This window comes from Rhinopithecus bieti, unplaced genomic scaffold (assembly GCF_001698545.2).
Source record: "Rhinopithecus bieti isolate Rb0 unplaced genomic scaffold, ASM169854v2 scaffold_21531, whole genome shotgun sequence".
Lineage (NCBI taxonomy): Eukaryota > Metazoa > Chordata > Mammalia > Primates > Cercopithecidae > Rhinopithecus > Rhinopithecus bieti.
This window is the reverse complement of record NW_016810386.1, coordinates 755,203-778,233: the sequence shown is the minus strand read 5'-3', so window position 1 is coordinate 778,233 and position 23,031 is coordinate 755,203. Positions and strand designations below refer to the sequence as shown.

General features: G+C 46.1%; 3 protein-coding genes across 3 annotated transcripts in view; 1 reads left to right on the top strand and 2 right to left on the bottom strand.

Annotated features, from left to right (window-relative positions):
• The window catches only part of LOC108541986 (WD repeat-containing protein 55), a 5,668-nt gene extending 3,999 nt beyond the window's left edge, over positions 1-1,669 (bottom strand). The window contains exon 1 of the mRNA XM_017891740.1: positions 1,250-1,669. Within this exon, the coding sequence (XP_017747229.1) occupies positions 1,250-1,440 (191 nt within the window). The 5' untranslated portion in view covers positions 1,441-1,669. The remainder of the gene's footprint in view (positions 1-1,249) is intronic.
• Positions 1,670-3,866: 2,197 nt separating this feature from the next.
• IK (IK cytokine) lies at positions 3,867-19,643 on the bottom strand. Its single transcript, XM_017891739.1, is given in 20 exon segments — positions 3,867-4,045; positions 4,134-4,168; positions 4,340-4,448; positions 4,641-4,729; positions 5,540-5,597; positions 6,170-6,255; positions 6,512-6,609; positions 7,353-7,371; positions 7,522-7,747; positions 7,910-7,949; positions 9,006-9,114; positions 10,689-10,852; positions 11,944-11,990; positions 12,084-12,154; positions 12,613-12,727; positions 13,506-13,673; positions 14,484-14,543; positions 14,826-14,918; positions 18,937-19,003; positions 19,503-19,643. Coding segments are annotated over 20 exon segments (1,698 nt in total). The 5' UTR covers positions 19,519-19,643; the 3' UTR covers positions 3,867-4,017.
• Positions 19,644-19,646: 3 nt separating this feature from the next.
• On the top strand, positions 19,647-20,839 carry NDUFA2 (NADH:ubiquinone oxidoreductase subunit A2). The gene is made up of 3 exons (XM_017891738.1): positions 19,647-19,944; positions 20,065-20,171; positions 20,715-20,839. The coding sequence occupies exons 1-3, from the start codon at positions 19,844-19,846 to the stop codon at positions 20,822-20,824; spliced, it is 318 nt and encodes a 105-aa protein (XP_017747227.1). The 5' UTR covers positions 19,647-19,843; the 3' UTR covers positions 20,825-20,839.
• The last annotated feature ends 2,192 nt before the right edge of the window (positions 20,840-23,031 follow it).

Below are 23,031 nucleotides of genomic sequence, written 5' to 3'. Positions count from 1 at the left end.
CACAAGGGGGTTTTTTCCAAATTTTTTTTTTTTTTTTTTTTTTTTTTTTTTTTTTTTTTTTTAAATGGAGTCTCTGCCGCCAGCCTGGACTGCAGTGGCGCGATCTCAGCTCACTGCAACCTCTGCCTCCCGCGTTCAAGTGATTCTCCTGCCTCAGCCTCCCAAGTAGCTGGGACTACAGGCGTGTGCCACCACGCCCAGCTAATTTTTCTATTTTTAGCAGAGACGGGGTTTCACCATGTTGGCCAGGCTGGCCTGGATCTCTTGACCTTGTGTTCAGCCCGCCTCAGCCTCCCAAAGTGCTGGGATTACAGGCGGGAGCCACTGCCCCTGGCCTATGTTGTTTTCTTTTTGAGTCTCACTCTGTCGTCCAAGCTGGAGTGCAGTGGCGCGATCTTGGCTCACTGCAACCTCCACTGCCCAAGTTCAAGCGATTCTCCTGCCACAGCCTCCCGCCTAGCTGGGATTACAGGCCCGCGCCATCACACCCGGCTAATTTTTGTATTTTTAGTAGAGACGGGGTTTCACCATGTTGGACAGGCTGGTCTGGAGCTCCAGCCTCTCAGGTGACCCGCCCACCTCGGCCTCCTAAAGTGCTGGGATTACAGGCGTGAGCCAAGATTTCTGGTTTGAAAAATCAATTAAAGGGGTCTGCTGAGCCTATTTCGGGCACAATATAATAATCCGGTAGGAGGCCGGGCGCAGTGGTTTACGCCTATAATCCCAGCACTCTGGGTGGCCGAGCCAGGTGGATCACGAGGTCAGAAGTTCAAGACCAGCCTGGCCAAGATGGTGAAACCCCGTCTCTACTACAAATACAAAAAAATTAGCCGGACATGGTGGCGGGCGCCTGTAATCCCACCTATTCTGGAGGCTGAGGCAGAGAATTGCTTGAATCCGGAAGGGAGAGGTTGCAGTGAGCCCAGATCGCGCCACTGCACTTCAGCCTGGGCGACAGAACAAGACTCCGTCTCAAAAATAAATAGGTAAGTAAATAAATAATAATCCGCTGGGAAATAACAAGGCCTTAAAGGGCTTTCTGTCCTACTACGGTCTCTGGGCTCTGTCACGACATTCCAGTTCTTTCAACAGATTGGTGTGATATAAGAGCTGAATGTTACTGAATGAATCGGACCCAATCAATCTCGCAAAATTTGTCTCCCTGCAACTTTCTCTCCCCTCTCCTGTTCCCAGCTCCATCCCCGGGGAGCTTCCAGACCCAGCGCCCCCGGCCCTGCCCCGCACTCACACGAACACGTCTCCGTCCACGTCCCCTGCAGCCAGTAGGTCACGGGCCGGATGGAACGCCAGCCCACTGGCCGGAGCTTCCAGCACGATGTCTTCCGGAGTGTCCCGGATCCGGGTCGGGGCTTCTATGGAGTCTGGGTCGTCCTCGTCGCTCCCATCCTCAGCGGGCCTCTCTTCACAAGTGCGGTCCATGCTGAGGACTGCGAGCCGCGCCGCCGCAGGGCAGTCAGCCTCGGAACCACCCACACCGCGGGCGGAGTAGCCTGGGACTCCGCTTCCGCCCCGGGGGGCGGGGCCGGAAGTGTCGCCGGGACGTTCTCCCTCTTACAGGAGAGGTCGGTTGGCCTCTGCTGGTGTGGGTGGAGCTCAGCGAAGGAACTGCGCTTGAGAGATCTGCTACTTCCTTGTCGGGCTGTGGCCCAGTTTGGCCTAGGTAAACTGTGCAACCGTCAATTCCCTCCCTAGTCACGACACGTAAAGTTGGGAACTGCGTGTAAGTTTTTACTCTCCTACTTCAGACAGGCTTAATGCCCTTGGGATAGGAGAGAGGGACGCTAGTCCTTCGTGGCTTGGTGAAACCCAAGATCAAGTCAAGCGACAGCCAGGGCTGCCAGGAAGCCGCAAAATCCCACGCTGCGCGATGACATACAGGAGTCTCGGACAGCAGGCAGCTCAAGCAGCTGCTATCCACGCCCCTAACATCTTTGTGGCCAGTTTGCTGTGCCAGTTCCTACAATTTGTCTACAGAAACTCAGTGAGCTGGACAAGCAGTGCCCAGTTCCCAAGAATTTTTTTGTTTCGTTTTGCTTTGAGACAGGGTCTTGCTCTGTCGCGCAGGCTGGAGTGCAGTGGCACGATCACCTCTCGGCTCAAGCGATCCCCCGGAGTAGCTGGAACTACAGGCATGCGGTACCACGCCTTTTTTTTTTTTTTTTTTTTTTTTTTTTTTTTTTTTTGAGACAGAGTCTCGCCCTGGCTGGAGTGCAAATGACTCCATCTCGGCTCACTTCAACCTCCTTCTCCCGGGTTCAAGCGATTTTCCTGCCTCAGCCTAAGGAGTAGATGGGATTACAGGTGCATGCCACCACACCCTGCTAATTTTTTGTATCTTTAGTAGAGATAGGGTTTCACCATGTTGGCCAGGTTGGTCTCAAACTCCTAACCTCGTGATGCGCCCGCCTCGGCCTCCCAAAGTGCTGGGACTACAGGTGTGAGCCACCGCGCCTGGCCAATTTTTGTATATTTTGTAGAAACTAACTCACTGTGTTGCCCAACCTGGCCTTGAAGTCTTGACCTGTCTTCCCACCTCAGCCTCCCAAAGTGCTAGGATTATAGGCGTGAGCCACTGCACCCAGCCTCTTAATTTTTTTAAATCAAGGTTTTGCTCTGTCACCCAGGCTGGGAATGCAGTGGTGTGATCATAGCTCACCACAGCCTTGAACTCTTCGGTTCTATCCTCCTACATAGCTATAGGCTCACGAACTCCTGGCCTCAAGCGACTCTCCTGCTTTGGCCTCCCGAAGCACTGAGACTGGGGACATGAGTCATCGAGCCTGGCCTCAGAAACGGAATTTTAAACCAACAGTCAACCCCCAGGTCTTGCTTTTAGTGACTCTCCAGATGTCTTCATCTGTGCCATGTCTCTGTGACCATTTTTAATAATTGGGACTGCTGCCTACATCCATGGAACCATGGTGTCATTTGTCTGAAATTAGCCATTCTAGGTGCTAGTGCAGCAAGGCCCAATTTCAGCCTCTTATGTGCCATGCACAATGCTGGCTTCCTCACAAATACCTGTCCTACCAAGGTGAATACAGTCAAAGACAAGGCTAAGGTGACTTTCTAGCTTTCTTGGATGTGGTGAGGCCACAAATCTTGGGCTCAGGGTAGACAGTGGCAGCCTGGCATCTAGCCAGGAAGCAGTAGTGACACCTAATGATGGGAACCAGACCAAAGTGCTGGTAATGAGCAGAAAGGAAGAAAAGGGAAGGGAATGGTGTGATTCAAAGGCCAACAGACCTATTCTGGGCCTTGGCAAATGTTTCAGGGTGATGAGGGGCACCAAACCCTTCTGGCTTAGGATAGGAATTCCTGTACCTGCAGGGCCACACCATATTAGCTCTAAACCCAAAGCACTTCCGTAAGGTTACACTTTTAGCCAAGGAGGCAGTGATTTGTACTCAACATTAATAAAGCTCATAGGAAGACATAAACTCATAAAAGGTTTTGGTTGTCACCCATAAGTGATTTTCATTAGATGCCTTCATCCAGAGCCCAGTCCTTCACAGCCTGGGGATCAGATTAGCAGCCCATTAGGCTGACTGCAGGATCCAAGAAATCTTTGTCCAGGGACTACGCCTGAAGATGGGCCTGAATGAGTCTGACATTTGAAACCAATCATCCTTACATTCCTTTATCCACCTCTTGCCCATCAGTGAGGATCATTATTCCCTTCTCTACTAGGCACACTGGCTAGAAAGCATCCTTCATGTCTAGCAATCTAGAACCACAGCTCAGGAAAGGACTGATGGCTTTCTGCATATGATTCTACACAACCAGTGGAATTAGTGTTCTTGGTGCTTCAAGGGCACTGGAGGGGACATGCTCAACAGAGAAGCTAGCAAGTTAACCAATTTTAATGGAACCAAGTAATTACACAATAAAATTTTATATTCATCCACCAAAAAACATCTTGCAACCTTTGGAAATTGTAGAAAGAAAACAGTGGGAAGCATATCCTTGTGGAGGGTCTCCAGTTGTAACTGGTGATTAATATTTTGGTCTTTTGACTTCAACCCTGCAATGGAAGGAGAAATGGGTCAGCATAAGATCAATACACTAAGCAATTCCCACCAGTCCCCCAGAGGAAGAATAATGCTGCTCACCCATCAGCTTCCATCTTCTTCCTCTTCTCAATGATCTGCAAAAGGAACAGGATAGTCTATCACCGAGCTGCCCATCTAAGCTCACGTGAGGCCCAAGGCTGACCTCTCATTTCCATGGCTCTCCAGCCCCTTGCCTGTTCCTGAATCTGCAGGCTAATGTCTTCTCCCAGCTGAAACCCTCCCACCCAAGGGGCCATCCTACTTACTGCACTAATCTTCTTCCACTGGCGATCAAGCTCTGCTTTGTCATTGGTTTCCTTGAAGCGCCTGGTTTTCCGCCCTTCAGACATTTTGATACCATACTGGAATGCAGCCCTGAAAAAAGCACAGTTGGGAAAGAATGCATCAGAGACTGCATAGCAGTGGCGAGGTTTTCCCAGGGTCATGTGGGCAAAGAACTTAATTGGGAATATCTCAGCCAGACCATACCCTCTAACCTTATGTGCACTATTCCACCAAATCCCCACACCCCTCCTCACACCCTGCCCATATTCAGTACCGACTCACTTGGGCAAAGCCTCTTTGTTGTTCATATACTCGCTGTATTCTTCCTGGGTATCAAAGTCCCAACGGCCTAAGGGCCCCTTCTTGTTACCCTGTTGCAGGACAGAATGGGGGGATGAGGAAGGAAGAGATGTCAGTGATAATGAAATTTCAGCCATTGATTGAAGCCAGACTCTCCCATAATCCCAGGTTCCACAATTCATAAATCATACCCTGATATGTAATAATAAATGCCTATTACATACTATGTGACAGGCATTATTCTGTACACTAAATGCATTATCTCATTTAATTCTCATTAAAAAATCTATGAAGAGGGAACTATACTTCTCTCCATTTTCCTGATGAGGAAATTCAGGCATAAACACTAAAAGAACTTGGCAAGTTCACAAAACTAATAAATGGTAGAGACAGGATTAAACAAGGGTCCAAGATTAAACTATGCTATTTCAATACAAAGAACTAAGGGGAAGAATAGAGATTTCTTCACTATTAGTGGCATTAGTGGTTTTTTCTTTTTAATTTTGCTTAAGACTTAGAGGAAAACTTCAATCCCGGCTAGAATAAAATTTAGTTATTTTCCAAAGACTGCAATTTTTTCTGCCCTTTCTACTTATGCATTGATGCTTGCTTACTGCCTACCATGGGAATCAAAGCCTGGCACTTTGCTATAGGAAATAAAAAATAGATTTTTGACCCTATGTCATTTGATCTTGTGCAAAGACTCTGAAATAGTTAAGCTGCTCATGATCCTCAATGCTGCTGTTTCTACTGCTGCAACTAAAGGAGGGTGGAGCCCAGTAAATGAGATAGATTTTTTAGGAGTGGGGAAGGAGATATATGTAAAAAATAATAATAATAATAACTACCCAAAGGCGCCCACCATCCTTCTAACTACATACCTGGTCCATTTTGCTATAATCCACCTCCTCATCACTATCCACAGCCATGTCATCCATCCTAAGGAGAAGCAAGAGTTAAACAGTTAAACACCCTGACCCTATGCTTCATCTGGAAACCTACCCGACTAAGAGGCTATCTGCATAGGAATGACCACCCCCTTGACCTCCCACTCAAAGCCTAATAAAATAGTTCATCCAAGTAAGAAGTAGCCTTGGGCCAGGTGCAGTGGTTCACTCCTGTAATCCCCACACTTTCGGAGGCTGAGGCGGGCAGATGACTTGAGGTCAGGAGTTCAAGACCAGCCTGGCCAACATGGTGAAACTGCATCTCTACTAAAAATACAAAAACTAGCCAGGTGTGGTGATGCATGCCTATAATCCCAGCTACTTGGGAGGATGAGGCAGGAGAATCGCTTGAACCCAGGAGGTGGTGGTTGCAGTGAGCCGAGATTACGCCATTGCACTCCAGCCTGGGCAACAGAGTCAGACTCTGTCTCAAAAACAAAACAAACAAACAAAAACAAACAAACAAAAAAAAGTAGCCCTGGAACTTAGCAAATCAATTTCCATTTCACCCCCAACTTGTTCCCCAATCATCCCAGCCTCCTTCCTTAACCAGGTTTCACATACGTGGCTGGGTAGCACTCTGCATAACTGTTGGACATGCCAAAGAAATCTCCCAGCTGCTTTTTGTCTTCTGGCTTCTTCAGCATATGCTATGTTAAAGAAAACACTAGACAAGATTCCACCTATTGCTGTAAAGCTTCAGCCAGGAGGGACCAAAGGCTAGAAGCCCCAACATGAAAATTATGAGAGGGCTGTCAGCTGTTATGGGTGCTCTGGGAAGGAACAAGGGATGGTTTCCTTCTGTCAAAAATTCAGCATAAAAGGGAAGGAGTGGGGTGGGGCAGGAGGGAGCAGGGAGGCAGAGGGGGTTGGAGTAAACAGATCAGTTCTCTGGAACCCAGGAACACATTAAAATAAAGGATATGATTCTGTGCCTTCCCAGCCAGTAGACCCAGCAAACTTTTCATTGATGGACTTGATCAACTCCTTGGCAGACCCAGGTCCTAGGAGAAAAGAGAACTCTGCCCAGACCTTGAACTGAGGCTCTTACAACCTCCTCCCCACAACACACTTAAGAAACATTTTTTTTTTTTTTGGAGACGGAGTCTCGCTCTGTCGCCCAGGCTGGAGTGCAGTGGTACGATCTCCACTCACTGCAAGCTCCGCCTCCCGGGTTTATGCCATTCTCCTGCCTCAACCTTCCGTGTAGCTGGGACTACAGGCGCCCGCCACCACGCCCAGCTAATTTTGTATTTTAGTAGAGACGGGGTTTCACCGTGTTAGCCAGGATGGTCTCGATCTCCTGACCTCGTGATCCGCCCGTCTCGGCCCCCCAAAGTGCTGGGATTACAGGCGTGAGCCACCGTGCCTGGCCTAAGAAACATTTTTTAAGGCATAGAACCTGTTTGTCTGACAAAGTCTTAAACAAACTCCAATAAATAATGAGTTACTCTGGTTGAGATTAGGGTAGGGTATCCAGAACATTCCATACTTGACCTCTACCTCACCTCCTCAGAACCCCAGGGCCACAGGAATTGTATCTAAGACCAAATATGCCCTGCCATGGCCCAGGAAGGTGGAGGGAACTCCACCTATTCCATAAAGCAAGACACGGTTCTTACGAGAACCCAGAACCAGTAAGTCCCCAAATCCTTCCGTTGCCAGCTCTGAGCCCTAGGTCAAACTCTCAGCCCAGGGGAAAGCAGGACTGCTAGAGCAACTGTGAGATGCTGTGGATACAACTCACCTTTGTCAACATCCATGGGCTGGAAAGAACACAAAATGTAAGGTTAGTGTTACCATGAGAGATTCGTACTCATCCCTCCCCCAAGTTTGAATCAATTCCTTACCCAACCTTGCTCACATTTCCAGAGAGGGGCAACTCCATCATCTGGTACTAAGGGCCCACATCTCACCTCATCATCTACTTTTGGCTTCTCAAAGTAGCTGTGTCTCTTCTTTTCCTCTTCTCTCTCTCGGTCCCGCTCTCGCTCTCGTTCTCGATCTCGTTCTCGCTCTCGCTCTCGGTCACGGTCTCTGTCTCTCTCCCGATCACGCTCCCGTTCCCGATATCTCTCCCGCTCCTTGTCCCGAGGTGTCTTGGTTGTGGAGGGTACGTAATCCCCAATGTCTTCAAAAATACTGGGAAAATGGAGATCACTAGCTGGCCAAATTCACACACACACCTTCGCTTCCTCTGACCATTTCTCCAGATTCTCATGTCAACGCCTCCCTAAAATGCCAGACACAAGAAATGCAGAAACCCCCTCCCTCTGATCAGATGCCAGGGGCTAGGATACATACTTCATGTCAGCCTCAGGAGGTTTCTTCTCTTCTAGCTTCCCTGAAATTTAAAGAGGGGAGTCAGGAACATACTCCTCAGTTAATTTCCACTGAACTTCACCATCCTCTCCAGCTCTTAATGCCCTTTTAAACATCTTCTGTTTAAAATGTGGGTCAAGGCTGAGTGCGGTGGCTCACGCCTGTAATCCCAGCACTTCGGGAGGCTGAGGCGAGTCTTGAACTTGGGGTCAGGAGTTCAAGACCAGCCTGGCTAATACGGTGAAACCCCATCTCTAATAAAAATACAAAATAATTAGCCAGGTGTGATGGTGGGCGCCTGTAATCCCAGCTACTCAGGAGGCTGAGGCAAGAGAATTGCTTAACCCCAGGAAGCAGAGGTTGCAGCGAGTCAAGATGGAATCACTGTACTCCAGCCTGGGCAACAGAATGAGACTCATCTCAAAATAAATAAATAAATATAATAAAAATAAGGCCAGGAGCGGTGGCTCATGCCTGTAATCCCAGGACTTTGGGAGGCCAATGTGGGCAGATCACGAGGTCAGGAGTTTGAGGCCAGCCGGGCCAATATGGTGAAACCCCATCTCTACTAAAAATAAAAAAATTAGCCAGGCATGGTGACGCATGCTTATAGTCCCAGCTACTTGGGAGGCTGAGGCAGAAGAATCACTTGAACCCAGGAGGCAGAGGTTGCAGTGAGCCGAGATTGCACCACTGTACTCCAGCCTGGGTGACACGGCGAGACTCTGTCTCAAAAATAAATAAATAAAATGTGGGTCAAGTGTTAGAGCCTTTTTAGAATTTGTCTAGGTTTTCTGGTTTTCACCAAAATACATCTTTAAAAAAATAAATAAATAAATGGGACATAAGCTACCCACTCTCCATCCCTCATGCTTCAGACCTGACCATTGCTTCTTAGGTAGATTAAGGAGACAGAATCTGGTTGTAACTGTCTCCTTGCCAATGCTCCAGTACTCTCATTTTTCTCTGCTTCCCAGGAGCCTCTCAATATTCTGGAGACAGAAAGCTCCAGGAGACCTTGGTTTTACCACCAAATGCCCTCTGTGGGTAAGGTTTCTCTCTCTAACCCTCCAGGTACCTTTATCCTTCTTCTTAAGCTTCTTGTTACGGGTTCCCTGCCTCAGGTATGAAAGGATCTGGGTAAGCTTGCTAATGACAATGTCATTTGTGGTCAGTGTGGTCTGGGCCTGAAAATAGCAAGAAATAAGAATGTTAAACCACTGAGCAGGAATCTCTTCATTTATTCATTCATTCACTTAACAAACTAAAGACTGAATTACAATACAGTAGGTGAAGGGACGGAAAGGAAGTGCTGTGAAAGGATATTTCAGAGAGATAAAACAGCCCTGCACAAAAGTCCTGCATCAAAAGTGAATCAAGAACATTCAAGAAAGGAGTCTAGAACATTCTAGAAAGGCCAGATGTTGCACAGGCTCACAGGTATGGTAAAGATTTTGCTCTTTATCCTAAGAATGAGATACCACTAAAAGCTGTTAAACTGTAGTGAGACAAAAATTTACATTTTAATTTATTTATTTGGAGACAGAGTCTTACTCTGTCACCCAGGCTAGAATGCAGTGGCACAATCTTGGCTCACTGCAACCTCTACCTTCTGGGTTCAAGCAATTCTCATGCCTCAGCCTTCTGAGTAACTGGGATTACAGGCACATACCGCCGGGCCTGGCTAATTTGTAGTAGAGATGGGGTTTTACAATGTTGGCCCAGCTGGTCTTGAACTCCTAACCTCAAGTGATCCTCATGCCTCAGCCTCCCAAAGTGCTGGGATTACAGGCGTGAGCCACTGCACCCAGCCAAACTGTGTATTTTAGAAGGGTAAGGGAGGTAGGGGTGGTTAATAGGTAACAAAAAAGAAAGAATGAATAAGGCCTACTATATGATAGCACAACAGGGTGATTATAGGTAGGAATAATTACACATTGTAAAACAACTGAAAGAGTATAAATGGACTCTTTGTAACATAAAAGATAAAATGTTCAAGGGGATGGATACCCCATTTTCCATGATGTGATTATTATACATTATATGCCTGTATCAAAACATCTCATGTACCTCATAAATAAATAATAAATCTACCTACAATATACCCACAAAAATGTTTTAAAAAAATTCTTTTTAAAGGATGAATTATATGGCATGTGAAGAACACCTCAATAAAGAGATAAAATAACAAATCAGAGTGGAAGTGTGGAAACCAATTAGAGTGGAAGTGAAGTGCGGAAACCAATTAGAAGCCTTCTTAATAGTTCCAGAGGCCTGGCGCAGTGGCTCATGCCTGTAATCCCAGCACTTTGGGAGGCCAAGACCGATGGATCACTTAAGGTCAGGAACAGCCTAGTCAATATGGTAAAACCCAGTCTCTACTAAAAATAAAATTAGCCAGGTGTGATGATGAATGCCTGTAGTTTCAGCTACTTGGAAGGCTGCGGCAGGAGAATTGCTTGAACCTGGGAAGCAGAGGTTGCAGTGAGCCGAGATAGCACCACTGCACTCCATCCTGGGTGACAGAGTGAGAATTGGTCTCAAAAAAAAAAAAAATAGTAATAGTTCTAGCAAATGATTATAGCTTAGACTGGAATGTTATTGGTGAAGAAGTAGAAAAGTGAATGGATTCAGCTGAGATTTAAGAGGTAAAAGTGAACAGGACTTGGTGACATGGTGGATGAGGGACACAGGGCAGAGGCCAGGCTGATTCCCAGGCTTGAGGCTCACACGATAGGCTCTTAAGATTCCATTCACTCACCTCCATGGTGGGGCAATCAGCCTTGCTGCGGATAAGAGTGGTGGGGATATCTGTGTCAGCATATTCATCATCCAGGTCTACCACATAGGCCATGCGGCCTGGCAGGAACAACTCATTCCGCTCATATGCTTTGCTCTTAAAAAGCATTCGGTAAACATTGCGGCCTACAAGAAGAAGAGCAGCAAGTAGCCAAGATCTACAAGAACAGCTGTCACTTATGTGCTTACTCTGTGCTAGCCACCATGCCAAGTGCTATGCAAGCTTTGTTTCACTTAATCTTTACAACAGCCCTGTGAAGTGGACATCATCCTTTTTACCGATAAGAATACTATGGCTGAGATTTAAGTAATTTACCTAAAGTCATGTATCTACTAAGTAATGGAGCAAAGAATGGAACCAGGCAGTGTAACTCGAAAGCCTGGGCTCTTGTCCACTCTTCTACATTGCCTCTTCAAGGGCACTATGCACCTGTATTGTATTAAGTCTTGAGGAAGAAGGATGAAGTTTAAGGTAATATTGATGATGATGGAAAAAACAGCTATACTACCTGCTCAATATGATAGGCATGTTATAGATTTCATTTTTCTTCATCCCTACAATAAAGTCATGTGGTAAATAATAACCCAAGTTTTACAGATGAACAAACAGAAGCAAAGTCAGTTGCCTAACATCATACACTTAATGCAGTTTCATCATCAAGGTTTAAACTCAGGTCTCTCCGATTCCAAATTTTGAACTTTTTAATCACTAACCATGTTACTTCTTTTAATTCATAAGCCCCAAACTGAAAAATCTTTCAATGTACCCGAGGAGACATAAATGACATATGAAATAATTAAGTCTATGTCTGAGTCCTATTAGAGTATTTTATGGGAGTTAGTTGTTTTGGGGGCAAGAAAGACTCTCGGCTCTTTGGAAGGTCAAGGCAGGAGGATCACTTGAGCCCAGGAGTTTGAGACCGGCCTGGGCAATATACAGAGAGCCCCATCTCTGCAAAAAATAAAAATTAGCTAGGTATGGTGGCACATGCCTGTGGTGCCAGCTACACAAGAGGCTGAGTCCAGGAGGTCAAGGCTGCAGAGAGCCATGATCACACCACTGCACTCCAGCCTGGGCAATTAACTGAGACCCTGTCTCAAAAAGAAAGAAAGAGGAAAGGAGGTTGGGGGAAAGGAGAAGCATATCCTTCCCAGAGCATTAAATTCCCTATAATTCACCTAGAATGCAGAGTCACTAGTATAGAAACTGTACTCACCCAGACGTGTTTTAAATTCAATTTTATTTTCAGGATCCTCATCTTTCCTGAAAGACAAAAAAGTTTTATTTTTGCTAAATGTGCTCCAACTTTAAGTCCCACCTTTCTAAACTCTCAACCCTTCTGTAATATTTACTTACTTGGTTTCTTTCTGGGGCTTTTCCATCAGTTCCTCTTCCTCTTTCTCTTTGCTGGCAATCTCAGCTCGTACCTAACAGGAAAGCAAGCAGCGTTAGGACATTCAATCACTTCATATATTTATTGAACATCCACTACACCACACTGTACCAGGAACTAAGAATATAATATTAAACATGACAGATATTGTTCTTACTCTAATGGAGCTTACAATGCATGAGACAAACAATTTCAACAAAGTGCAATAATTGCTGTGGTAAGTGAAACAGAAGGGCTATGCAAAGGTACAGGAAGTGGGAGGTGAAGGGAGACACTTAACCACACCTGGGTGATCAGGGAAGGCTTCTCCAAGGAAATAAAATTTAGCCTGATACTTGAAGGATGAGTAGCAATCAGCTTTTCAGAGAGCCCACCGTTAGCTCTTCTTCTACTCAGTCTGAACTCTCAGGAATCTCCCTCCTCATCTTGCCAGACCCATACAAGAGCATTCAGCACGATAGTATGACTCCCCACCTGACCACCAGAACTCACCTTTTGAAGCAGAGCAAAATCCAAGCCTTTTACCAAATGGGTGTGTTCCATGTCACCACCCAAGAATTTGGACTCCTGGATCAACTGTCTTCTCTTCTCTGCAGCTGATTTGTCCCTATATAATGAAAAAGGCCACATAAGAACAGCACTGGCCGGGCGTGGTGGCTCACGCCTATAATCCCAGCACTTTGGGAGGTCAAGGCAGGCAGATCACAAGGTTCAGGAGTTTGAGACCAGCCTGGCCGAAATGGTGAAACCCTGTCTCTACTAAAACTAAAAAACTTAGCCGGGCATGGTGGTGGGCGCCTGTAGTCCAGCCGGCTACTTGGGAGGCTGAGGCAAGAGAATCGCCTGAACATGGGAGGTGGAAACTGCAGTGAGTTGAGATCGCGCCACCGCACTCCAGCCTGGGCAACAAGAGCAAGACTCCGTCTCCCAAAAACAAAAATAAAAAAGTGAGGGGGGGCAGGTGTGGAGGCTCACACCTGGAATCCCAGCACTTTGGGAGGCCGAAGCGGGGGGATCACGAGGTCAGGAGATCGAGACCAGCCTGGCTAATACGGTGAAACCCTGTCTCTACTAAAAATACAAAAAATTAGCCAGGCATGGTGGCAGGCGCCTGTAGTCCCACCTACTCAGGAGACTGAGACAGGAGAATGGCATGAACCTGGGAGGCGGAGCTTGCAGTGAGCCGAAATTGCATCACTGCACTCCAGCCTGGGTGACAAAGCAAGACTCCACCTCAAAAAAAAAAAAGAACAGTCATTTGTGGGTGGCAAGTGCCTCTGAAATCGCTTATTGTAGGCTCCAGAGCAGAAAAGAGGAAGAGTTCACATTGTATTTGCATACTCTGGCATGCTGAGGGAACCATGCCCTGGTCCCTCAGTACTCACGCCTCAGCAGTGGGGCCAACAGCCCTGTAGTTAGCTGTGGTGCTGATAAGCTCGGTTTCTTCATAATCTTTGTTCACTCCATCTCTACGTTCCTTGGCACGATCCCGGTACTTCTCTGCTAGCTCTCTCTCTCTCTCAATTTCTTGTTGGCGTAGCTTGGCATAGTAACTGTGACCAGAGAAAGGCGAATGTGTAAGGTTCATCAGCTGCTACCTCAAGGTCAACAGAACTGTTCCTGCTTGCTTCCCTACATCTCCATCCTACTGTCTATGGAGAAAAGCTCATGTTTGTCCTGATAGAACTGCTGGCCACCTCTTCATAGTTACTCAAAAATCAGAACTATACCTTCTCCAGTTTATATACTTTTCCAGTCCCAACTTGGGACATCTGTCACTTCAGAACTTTTTAATACCACCCAACTCTACTAATTCTCTACAGATATAAGACTTTTCCACACAAAAATCAGAAAATCTTCTGAATTTTTACCACCTTCTAATTTTAAGAACGTACTATTTGCTGGTCCACCCTTAGAATAAAGGAAAAGCCAAGTACCAGGTCCGGAAACTTTTGTATCATATAAATAACGATGATGATATAATAATGATGATGGCAGTCAAGATTTATTGCGTGGTTACCATATGCCAGGCATTGGTGCTAAATGCCTACGTGTACTTTCACAGCTGATCCTCATGACATCCTGACAAAAGTTATTATTGCTACTATATCTCCATTCTATCGATTAGAGAGGCTAAGCAAATGCCTAGGTTATCCACCAAGAAACTAGTGAAGATGAGATTAAAATATAGATAGGCCTATTCCAAAGCCCTCTATTGCCACACTTAAGTATCACTATGCTTCATTAAGAAAATAGAGAGCCTCAAGACAAAAATCTTAGTTTCTGGCCTCACAATTAGCCCCTACTTCTTTCCCCTAAACACCATCTATCTTAAAATCTAAAACCCTTCACCCTTCCTTCACCTTTTCTTTTTCCTCCTTCGTGCAGCTGGGTCTTCATCCTCATTGTACTCCCTTGGCATCCTAGAAGAGGCAAGAAATTCACTGATAGCAAAATATTGCCACAGCCCCAGAAAGCCCAAGAAGTCTCCTTGAGGATTTTTAGAAAGACTTAGAATACTGACCAAAGTAACAGTTTCAATCAAGCAGAAATCCATATCAGTATTTGTAGGTGGGCAGTTCTCAAACTTTAGAGAGCAGCATAAATACCTGAGGGACTATTAAAAGTCATTCTACTTCAGTAGAAAGAAATAGGAAGGAGCAAGAAAAAAGTTGGGAGACAGGCTGGATCACGGAAAGACTTACTCATGGTGACGTGACTTAGAAGGTGGTGCAGAGGTAGGGGCAGCCCTGGGGGTCATGAGAAGTTTCCTGAAGTCTTCATTGGTGAGTTTTGATCTAGAAGGAAAGGCAAAGACTTTAAATATTAGGACTCAGTAAGAAATGAAAAAGGAACACGTAAAAATCATTATTAAATTAACAGAAATCAGGGAAATACAAATCAAAACAAAGATATGACACTTTTTTTTTGAGATGGAGTCTCGCTCTGTCACCCATATTGGCCAGGCTGGTCTTGAATTCCTGACCTTATGATCCGCCCACCTTGGCCTCCCAAAGTGCTGGGATTATAGGGATGAGCCACAGCACCCAGCGCTTTTTGTTTTGTTTTGTTTTGTTTTGAAGACAGAGTCTCCCTCTGCTGCCCCGGATGGAGTGCAGTGGCATGATCTCAGCCCACTACAACCTCTGCCTCCTGGTTCAAGTGATTCTCCTGCCTCAGACCTCACAAGTAAGCCTGGGAATTACAGGTGCCCCGTGCCTGCCAACACACCCCCAGCTAATTTTGTATTTAAGTATTTAAAGGGGGTGTTTGCACCATGTGGCCAGGCTGGTCTCAAAGCTCCTGACCTCAGGTGATCTGCTCCGCTCGGCCTCCCAACACCAAAGTGCTGGGATTAGTAGGGATAAGCCACAGCACCCAGGCTTTTTTTTTTTTTTTTAAGACAGAGTCTCCCTCCTGCTGCCACTCTGCTGCCCCGCGTCCTGGAGTGGCAGTGGCATGCTTCAGCCCCACTACAACCTCCTGGCGCTCCTGTTCAAAGTGATCTCCCTGGCCTCAGCCTTCTACAAGTAGCTGGGATTACAGGTCAGGTACCTGCCAACACATACCCAGCTAATTTTTTTTTTTTTTTTTTGAGACGGAGTCTCGCTCTGCTGCCCAGGCTGGAGTGCTGTGGCCAGATCTCAGCTCACTGCAAGCTCCGCCTCCCGATACCCAGCTAATTTTTGTATTTTTATTAGCGATGGGGTTTTACCGTGTTGGCCAGGCTGGTCTCAAAACTCCTGACCTCAGGTGATCTGACCACCTTGGCCTCCCAAAGTGCTGGGATTATAGGTGTGAGCCATTGCACCCAACTAGATATGCCACTTTTAATGCATCAGAGTGTTAACTACTAAAAAGTTTGATAAATCAAGTGTGAGTGAGAATTTGGGAGGGGGATACTCTCATATAATGCTGATGAGAATGTAAACCAGTATAACCAATTTGGAGGGCAATTTCACAGTATTTGTTAAAATTTAAGAATATATCGCCTACGAGCCAGCAACTCCATTTATTTATATTTAGCCAGGCCAATTACTGACATATGTATATAAGAAGGCCTGTAAAGGAAATTCAACTATAGCCTTGAAAATAATCAGTCTGGCTGGGTGCAGTGGCTCATGCCTATAATCCCCGCACTCTGGGAGGCTGAGGCGGGAGGATCACCCGAGGTCAGGCATTCGAGACCAGCATGGCCAATATGGTCAAATCCCGTCTCTACTAAAAATACAAAAAAATTAGCTGGGCATGGTGGTGGGCGCCTGTAATCCCAGCTACTCGGGAGACTGAGGCAGGAGAATCCTTGAACCTGGGAGGCGGAGGTTGCAGTGAGCCAAGATCAAGGTATTACACTCCAGCCTGGGGAAAAACAGCAAGACTCTGTCTCAAAAAAATAAAGAAAAGAATCAGTCTGAAACAGACTAAGTGTTTATTAGCTGGAGACTAAACCATGATGGTGTTTCCCAAAGAGGGAAAGACAGCACTAATGGTACAAGAGATTATTTTAATTGGTACACTGACAACGACTGACTCCTCTCTTGATCAAATTAAAGTCAGACTCCTTTGAAGCTCTCTTCTGACTAGGGCTCTTCCTTGGCCTGCTGACCTCAGTTTTAAAAAGGAATTCTAAGTCAGTTCACAGAAAGTTTTTCCACTCTTGATATCCAACTCAGCTCCTCTTCTCCCACCCTTGATATCTAAGCAAGTTCCTCTTCCCCCCAAGACTTTATTGAAGACTACTGTAACAGAAGTCAAGATCACTGTAATAGAGTAGAGAGACTGAACTTAATTCCAAATACAACAGGGACAAGTGAGAATTTATAGAAAATTACTAAAAGCAACTTGGTTAGGTATGGGGGTGGAGCAGGGGTTGATTTCCTTGCTAAAACTGTGCTCAGCAGGCCAAGGATGAGTCCTGCTGAAAAATAGGACTCTTTGGGGAACCTGACTAAAGTTTAGCCAAGACGGAATGCTTGTCACTGCTATGAAAGATAATCTCAGAAACACTGAGCAGGGTTTAAAAAGAAGCAAGTTGCGGCCGCGTGGTGGCTCAAGCCTGTAATCCCAGCACTTTGGGAGGCTGAGATGGGCGGATCACGAGGTCAGGAGATTGAGACCATCCTGGCTAACCCGGTGAAACCTCATCTCTACTAAAAAATACAAAAAAAAAAAAACTAGCCGGGCGAGGTGGCGGGTGCCTGTAGTCCCAGTTACTCGGGAGGCTGAGGCAGAAGAATGGCGTGAACCCGAAAGGCGGAGCTTGCAGTGAGCTGAGATCCGGCCACTGCACTCCAGTTTGGGTGACAGAGCGAGACTCCGTCTCAAAAAAAAAAAAAAAAAAAAAAAAAGAAGCAAGTTGCAAAAATGATATATACAACCTAGTATCATTTAACTCAAATATTTTAAATCACAAAGCAATGTTGTGTTTTCCTCAGACATGCATGTATGCGTATAAATGCATTTAAAAAAAGAGTAGGAGGGTCATGCGCGGTGGCTCACGCCTGTAATCCCAGCACTTTGGGCAGCTGAGGCAGGCAGATCATTTGAGGTCAGGAGGCCAAGACCAGCCTGGCCAACATGGTGAAACCCTGTCTCTACTAATAAGACAAAAATTAGCCAAGCATGGTGGTGCACGCCTGTAATCCCAGCTTCTGGGGAAACTGAGGCAGAAGACTTGCTTGAGCCTGGGAGGTAAAGGTTGCAGTGAGCAGAAATAGTGCCATTGAACTCCAGCCTGGGCAACAGGAGGAAAAGATACACAAAAAAAGGTAACTGTGGTTACTTCTAAGAAAAGGACTGAGGCTGGGCATGGTGGCTCATGCCTGCAATCCCAGCAGTTTGGGAGGCCGAGGCGGGTGGATCACTTCAGGCCAGGAGTTCAAGACCAGCCTGACGAACATAGTGAAACCCTGTCTCTACTAAAAATACAAAAAAAAAAAAAAAAAAGAAGAAGAATCAGTAGTGCGTGGTGGCATATGCCTGTAGTCCCAGCTACTTGGGAGGCTGAGGCAGGATAATCACTTGAACTCAGAAGGCAGAGGTTGCAGTGAGCCGAGATTGCATCACTCCACTTCAGCCTGGGCAACAGAGTGAGACTACGTCTCAAAAAAAAAAGAAAAAGAAAAAAAAAAAGAAATGGATTGGAATTGGGGATGTTATCAAAGATGATTTTACCAAACATGAATTGGGGATGTTATCAAAGATGGGCCGGGCACGGTGGCTCACGCCTGTAATCCCACCACTTTGGGAGGCAGAGGCAGGTGGATCACCTGAGGTCGGGATTTCAAGACCAGCCTGATCAACATGGAGAAACCCCATCTCTACTAAAAATACAAAATTAGCCGGGCGTGGTGGAACATGCCTGTAATCCCAGCTACTCGGGAGGCTAAGGCAGAATTGCTTGAACCCGGGAGGCAGAGGTTGTCATGAGCCGAGATCGCGCCATTGCATTCCAGCCTGAGCAACAAGAGCAAAACTCAGTCTCAAAAAAAAAAAAAAACAAAAAAAGATGATTTTACCCTTATTTCCTATGTTTTAATTTTCTATCGGAAGAAGTAATTCCTACATAATATGTAATTACACAACACGTATTTTTTAAAAAAAACAAAAAACCTTAACACCTTTCCTGCAGGAATTTCCCTTCTAATACCCTTATGCACTTGGCCTGATCCAATTAAGGCTCACAGAGATAAAGGGCCAGCGGGTATAAATTTTGACCATCCTTGATGACAAGACATTCAGAATTCTTTGACCATCACCACCACCTCTCTATTCATCGCCCAACTCATTTCCATGGTCCTAGCACAAAATACTCACTGGTGGAAGGAATGAGGATCATCCACATCGTGGCCATCGGGCGCCAAAGGGTTGGAGAACGGCTCACCTGACAAAAAGAATTGACGTTAATTTAATCAGGCTCTTATGTGTCAGTTCCTATGCAAAAATTTGAGATATAGTAGTGAACAATACAGAACAAAAGGAAGAACAGCGGCAGTGTCAACACAATGAAATAAGTGCTGAAATGGGAAACTACAAGAAGCTGTGGGAGCACAAAGCAAAGGACCCTAATCCTGCGCTGGAAGAGAGAAGACTTCCGGAAAATCACGTCTAAAATACTACGTAAAAGATGAATACGCGCAACAATATGGGACAGTACTGGGGGAAAGCGATCCACAGACAAAAGCTGCCCATCATCACTTGGAGTAGGAGTGAGGACTGGGGCCGGAGTTTGGAGCTGTCGGCTTCATTTATGACCCTACGGCTTCGCCGGGCTCAAGCGTCACACATACATACACACACCCGGCGTAAGCTCAGAAGCTACAATAATGCGCCAAATGCCCCAAGTGCCATGGGGAAGAAATAAAGGATGGCCTGAGCCTTACTATCTCGCTCCGGCATTTTGTTATCGTTGTTTCGCTGTCACCAACAATCAAGTCTCCAACAGCAACACCGCAGCGACAAGCCCTTTCCCACAGTACACCTCAGAATCAACCCACACTGCTTTGCGTTCGCAGCCTTTCCGCTTCCTGTTTTTCCCTCTGACCAACCCCGATCGCAAAGAAATTGACCTCGCAGCGGGCCTACAATACTTTTATATCATTGGCCAAGCTTTACCCCGCCCCTGCGTCATCAGGCCTAAGGCCTAGGCTGGAGGGTCCGCGATTGGTCAGACCGCAGAACTTGGCCCGAAGACCTGGAACTGGGGACTTCGGGATTAGCCAAGATGGCGGCGGCCGCAGCGAGTCGAGGAATCGGGGCAAAGCTGGGCCTGCGTGAGATTCGCATCCACTTATGTCAGCGCTCGCCCGGCAGCCAGGGCGTCAGGTGAGGCGCGGCGTGGTGAGGCGGGCGGGCTTCGGGACGCCGAGGTCACGACCTCGATCTCCCTGAAGTTGAGGGAAGCCGGCGCCCACAGCACGCGCGGCGCTCTCTCCGGCCCCGCAGGGACTTCATTGAGAAACGCTATGTGGAGCTAAAGAAGGCGAATCCCGACCTACCCATCCTAATCCGCGAATGCTCCGATGTGCAGCCCAAGCTCTGGGCCCGCTATGGTGAGTGCGGGACGCCAGGAGCCTGGGGCTCCGGTAGGGGAACAAGGGTTTGAGAAGGGACCGCCCAAGGTCATGTAGAAACCCGTAGAGAAACTAGAACTCGGACTTTAGCCTTGCTGTTGATCTTGTTTCCATGAATAAATTTATATTCGCAGGGTTATATAATGCGTTGTAATTCGGGCAACGTAAGTGTGGAGGCTGACCGAATCCTGCGTAGGGATCAGGAACTGACGTTTTTGTAGTTAAGAATGGGCTTCAGATAGGAGAGAAGCTAGTCAATATAGTTTCTCCAAATGACGTGTAGCCAGTGTCAGTCCAGGCAGTGTGTGAGAATCTCAGTTAATTTGGAGCACGCAGAGCTGGGTCCTGTGCTGAGTGCTTCCCTGCCTAACTCATTTAACCTTCATTAGTTAGGAGGAAGCGTGTTCTTCTTTTCTCATTGTAGAGATTAGAAAATGGAATCAAAACTTTGTGGAACATATCTAAAGTGTTGCAGCTGGGGTATAACAGGATTGAGCCTTTACATTTGTTCCCCTTTCTTAGAATGCATTTACCCCTCTAAGACTGGCATGGCAGTGTATTGCAAAATGAAATTTTCCTATCATGTTGGCCTAACACATTGTAGGTATGCAATAAATATTTATACATACTGAATAACAGGATTTTAATCACAGCTTTTAACTACATGGTGCCCTGGGAATGTCGGGAGGAGGTGGAGGAGAGTGACCACCTTAAGCAGATTGGTTCTCACAGTAGACATCTGTGTGACACAGTAGACATTAGACATGCACTAATCATTGGAGGAGGAAAAAAGCTTCTCCTTCCAAAAGCCAGTAGACTACAGGAGGAGAGAGACACGAGTAACTTTGGTGTATTGTGCTGGGTATTATGTTAGATAGCCTATGGGAGCCTAGAGAATGGGTATCCAGCCGAGCACGGTGGCTCTTGCCTGTAATCCCAGCACTTTGGGAGGCTGAAGCAGGTGAATCACCTGAGGTCAGGAGTTCGAGACCAGCCTGGCCAATATGGTAAAACCCCGTTTCTATTAAAAAATATAAAAATTAAGGCCGGGCGCGGTGGCTCAAGCCTGTAATCCCAGCACTTTGGGAGGCTGAGACGGGCGGATCACGAGGTCAGGAGATCGAGACCATCCTGGCTAACACGGTGAAACCCCGTCTCTACTAAAAAAAATACAAAAAACTAGCCGGGCGAGGTGGCGGGCGCCTGTAGTCCCAGCTACTCTGGAGGCTGAGGCAGGAGAATGGCGTGAACCCGGGAGGTGGAGCTTGCAGTGAGCTGAGATCCGGCCACTGCACTCCAGCCTGGGAGACAGAGCGAGACTCCGTCTCAAAAAAAAAAAAAAAAAAATTAGCTGGGTGTGGTGGCACGTGCCTATAATCCCAGCTACTTGGAAGGCTGAGGCAAGAGACTCGTTTGAACCCGGGAGGCGGAGGTTGCAGTGAGCCGAGATTGTGCCACTGCACTCCAGCCTGGGAGACAAGAGCAAGACTCTGTCTCAAAAAAAAGACACAATGGGGTCTGACTGGGAAGAAAAACATGCTAAGGAGTTTGGGTCATATTCCAATAGCAGGAAGAATTCACTCGTGAGTGATCGGAGATGAGGTCTAATCTTAATATGCTATTTACTTAGCACATGCACGGCTTTTATAAAAAAAAAAAATTCTGAGTCTCAATATCCACACCTGTAAGATAAGATCTCTGTAGTGGATTAACCACAGTCTCTCTGGTGGAACACATAAAGTTTCTGAAAAAGCATGTAACATGACTATCATATTTTAAAATATTATTCAGCAGTGGTGTGCAACTTGCTAAAAGGAAAAAAGACTGGAGTCTAAATTACTAGTCAAGAAGATCCTAAAACTAAGTGAGAGGTAATCAAGGTTTAAATTCATGAATTAAATTAGGGTAGGTGGAAATGGGAAAGTAGGAAGAGAGAAACTGACAGTTCTTAGAATAAAATGAACTTAGGGTAAAAGAGAATCAAAGCTGGCATCATCAAACCTGAATGACTGGAAGGCTGTTGATCCCATTAACAGAGACAGTAAATATAGAAAGAAGAGGGAAAATGATGAGTGTTGATTTACACATGTTGAGATATACATGTCAGCAAGAGAAATCCAAGTGATATACAACAGGAAACTATAAATTCAAAGCTAAAGTTAGAAATTCAACTCTTGGAATTTTTAGGAAGATTTTAAGACACTTACTTTATGCGAAGCATATATCTCAATCCTCATAATCATTCTACAGGATTGGTTTTATTGTCTTATATTTATGATGATGAAATTGAGATCAGACATATTAACTTTACAAAGATCACTTAGCTATAAAGTAGCAGAGCTGGGATTCAAATGCATATTCTGTTTGATTCCAAAGTCCATTTTCTTTCAACTACAATTAATGAAGAATGATTAAAACCATCACTTTTAGCTAATGCAGAAAACCAGGTAGAAAAATCCCTGAACCACCTATCTGAAAACCCATACAAATTATGTTTCAGTAAGAGAATAGTGGTGAGTATCTTCCCAGAGTGGTGAATATCAGAGATAATCATTCCTGCTTTCAGGGAAACTTAAAAGTTATCCTGGGCCCACTTGGAATACCCTCCATTGTAGGTAAGTATCTGGCTTTCATAGGCCTGCATTAAAGGTGTGGTATTGGGGCCGGGCGCGGTGGCTCATGCCTGTAATCCTAGCACTTTGGGAGGCTGAGGCAGGAGGATCACCTGAGGTCAGGAGTTCAGGACCCAGTCTGGCCAAGGTAGTGAAATCCTGTCTTTACCAAACATACAAAAAAGTAGCCAGGCATGGTGGCAGGCAACTGTAATCCCAGCTACTTG